Here is a 3532-nt window from a genome sequence, read left to right on the forward strand (position 1 = left end):
TTCATTAGATTAGGCAAAAATATTGATGGATATTATATTGGTGATTTAATTTTATTGGAAAGACAAAATAGTGGAAACTGGAGGATCATTTCATTATGACCCTTCGACGTGCAAGAAAGCTATATTAATGAAAGATCGAATATGTTATGATGAGTTGGTAGATAGAATGTATATCAACATAGGGCTAGATCGGGATACGTTCAAATTAAATCTGTGGTTTAGGAATTTTGTAGGTTTAGTTGCTTTTGTTCGATTGCGATTGGGGTGTGAGACTTCTTCTAGTGCATTTACAGTTCCTGCCTGTCCCAGATGGGGTCAAACTCTAGTGGTGGATCCCTCCTTTCACGAGGAAGAGGAAGAAGCACCTATTGAAGTATAGGTACTACCGATAAGGTCCGAGCAGCTACAATTTCAATTTGATCTACACACCGAAGAGTATTGGAAGTGCAACTACTCTACCACACCACGCAATAAAGGCAAGAGGCGTGTTGATATTTGATATTCCAACATCAATCATTTTTTTATAGCGGTTCATGATGATTAGTCAATGCCTATGATGGAAAAATATTACAATTGTAAACCTTCAGTGGAGAAAAGAATTATACACAACACCATATTTGAGATATTTTTGAAATTTGACATTATTTCTAGAAATTCAACACTCTATCTCTCTATTATCCCCAATAAAATTAATTTAAAATTTATTTTTTGAAAATAAATACTAGTCATAATATATTTCATCATTAGTGTTAGCTATATATAAAATTTCATATAGAATTGACTAAGTTTTACCTTTTGATTAATCATTATAATTCTTTTTGTAATTTTGACTCATTTTTCACCGTTTAAATGTTTCATGTAAATTGAATGTCAAAATACTCCCAAAAGAATATCAATTTTTTTAGTATGTTGATCAAGAGATTAAAAGAAAAATAATGACATAATCATAGAGTTATGAAATTTTAGATATAAATAAATGGAGGGAATAATGGAGAGAAATTCAATGGAGAGTTTCCTAACCCAAAGTGGTAAGACACGATGAGAAGCAAAAAATGCTGAATGATGACTAAAACAGCAACAAATTAGTTGTTTGGTTTAACACGTACGAGTCTTTAGGGGTTGCCTAGGTGAAAAAGTTGATACGATAGATCCATAGTTGGAAGATATCATGAAAAGTTGTTAGACTCATGGGGGCAGTTACGTGTTTTTCATAGATGCAAGGAATAATAAAATTTTATGTGTACTGACGCATTTCAAATTCTCATCAGCAGAGGGGATGGAATTGGTGGAGAACAATGGTAGGCAGATCCTAGCTTGTAGAATCCGAGTGTGGGAATGCAGTTTGACTCTGATATGGATGCTTATGAATGTTACAGCAATTATGCTGCGATGAAGGGGTTCATCGTGCGAAAGAAGTACATTAACAGAGACAAAGATGGAATGATAACTTCAAGGTGGTTCACATGTTGTAAAGAAAGTAGAAGGCAGTTGGATGAACAAGATAAAAGGACTAGAATGTACAGTGCTCATACTAAGACAGGTTGTGGTGCAAGAATGGGCATTTCCTTGAACAGGATATTGAAGAAGTATGTGGTTGCTGACTTCGTGACTGAACATAATCATGAATTACATCTACAAGAATGCTATCACATGACAACATCACAAAGGATGATAAATGAGGCACATGGAGTTTAAGCTGAATCTATAGATGATGCTGGCTTATCATTGTCAAAGTCAAGTGATTTGATGGCAAAACCAGTTGGGAGTGCATACAACATAGGTTGCAAGGAGGATGATGTCAAGAAGCACCTAAGCACTAGGAGGGAGCGAAGCTTAAACTATGGCGAGGCAGGAAGCTTTTAGTAGTATTTTAGTGAACAAGTTGCAAAGAATCCTTCTTTTGTGAATGCCATGCAAGTGGACTATGAGGAACAAATAACAAACATTTTTTGGGCAGATGCAATGATGAGAGTTGATTACTCATTCTTTGGTGATGTTGTTATATTTTACATGACTTTTATGACATATAGGGAGTATAGGCCATTGGTAGTGTTCCTTGGCCTCAACCATCATAGACAAATAGTCATTTTTGGTACTGCCTTCCTATGTGATAATACAATGGATTCTTTGACACGGTTGTTTGAGACTTTCCTAGATGCCATGTCACATAACCAATCGAAGACGATACTCACTCAACGGGATATTGTTGTTACTACTGCTGTTGCACAAGTTATGCTAGATTCCAACCATGGGCTGTGCACTTTCCAAATTAGACAATTTTGTGAAGCAGCTGGGCGATCACTTTGAGGCAGAGTCATCTCTTTACAAGCAATTTATGAATTGCATAGATCACATTGAAGATGAAGATGAACTAACTAGCTTATGGTTTGATATGTTGGCTGAGCACAAGCTTGAGGAGAACACGTGGTTGAGGAGTTTGTTTGAATTGAGACAAAGTGGGCAAGGTATCATATGAAACAGTGGTAGACTGTAGGAATGCGAAGTATAGAGTTAAGCGAGAGTTTTATCTCCCAAATAAAGCCTTAGTTGAAGTCGGACCACAATCTCCTCCAATTCTTTAGCCACTTTGCCTCTGTGGTTGTGAAGAAACGGTACGAGGAGTCTTGTGCTGAGTACGAGGCCAAACAAAAGTTGCTGATACTTATTTTAAAAAAGTCACTGGTGCTAAACCATGCTGCATCTATTTACACACTGGCTGTATTTGCTGAGTGTCAGAATGAATTTGATGAGTCAATTGCCCTTGTTGTCAATTCGAAGGAGTCAAATGTGGAGAATGTCGAGTACTTGGTTGGTTACTACGATGGCGGGTGTGAGCATTTAGTGACATACCAATTATCATCCGATTCCATTTTGTGCAGCTGCAACAAATTTCATTCAGTGGGAATTCTCTGTTCCCATGCTTCAAAAGTTCTCGATTCCATCGGGATTAAGCTGCTTCCAAATTGATACATCCTGAAGAGATGGACACGTGAGGCAAGGAATAATAACATAGTTATGGACTTGAGGGGTTTAGAAGTTCAAACACATCCCGAGTTAAAGGTTGTTGAGTGTTACCAGTTGTTGTGCTCAAGTATAATTAAAGTTGCAGCACGAACTGCTGGTTGTCCAGAGGCCACAACTCTAGTAGCCAAGGCCGTCAATGAGCTTAGCAAACAGGTTGACTGCCTACTTTCTCCCTTTGTTGGAGATGATAATGTGGCAATAGACTCTTGGGAGATGAGGTCAACTCAGAATGGCCAAGATAACACTTCGGAATCCACTTCTAACAACCAAGTTTCTAGCATAAAATGAAATACAAAAATGTAGAGTTTGATGGAAAAGCACAAGAAAAGAAAGTATTGCCAAAGAAATTTTGGGTGTCAAAGTGCAGTGGTATACCAGCAACACCTTTGATTTATACAATACACTTATTAATATTTAGACATTCAACTATGTATTAACTCCAGTGTTTTGCATTTGAATAGTCCTCAGAAGCGAGAAATGTTAATGTGGTATTGTCCCACATCGCCTT

The 3532-nt window shown here is 37.3% G+C and overlaps 1 protein-coding gene across 1 annotated transcript; it reads left to right on the forward strand.

Annotated features, from left to right (window-relative positions):
- Nucleotides 1-1335: 1335 nt before the first annotated feature.
- Nucleotides 1336-1863, forward strand: LOC140016038 (uncharacterized). Its single transcript, XM_072068919.1, has 2 exons — nt 1336-1605; nt 1735-1863. The coding sequence occupies exons 1-2, from the start codon at nt 1336-1338 to the stop codon at nt 1861-1863; spliced, it is 399 nt and encodes a 132-aa protein (XP_071925020.1).
- The last annotated feature ends 1669 nt before the right edge of the window (nt 1864-3532 follow it).

The sequence above is a fragment of the Coffea arabica genome, chromosome 1e, assembly GCF_036785885.1.
Source record: "Coffea arabica cultivar ET-39 chromosome 1e, Coffea Arabica ET-39 HiFi, whole genome shotgun sequence".
NCBI classification, from domain to species: Eukaryota; Viridiplantae; Streptophyta; class Magnoliopsida; order Gentianales; family Rubiaceae; genus Coffea; species Coffea arabica.

What these genes read in the sequence shown, in the direction of transcription:
- LOC140016038 (XM_072068919.1), top strand. Translation starts at nt 1,336, where the DNA reads ATGCAGTTTGACTCTGATATGGATGCTTATGAATGTTACAGCAATTAT. An exon ending in AGTATGTGGTTGCTGACTTC is followed by an intron (nt 1,606 to 1,734) that starts GTGACTGAACAT and finishes TCATTGTCAAAG; the next exon opens with TCAAGTGATTTGATGGCAAA.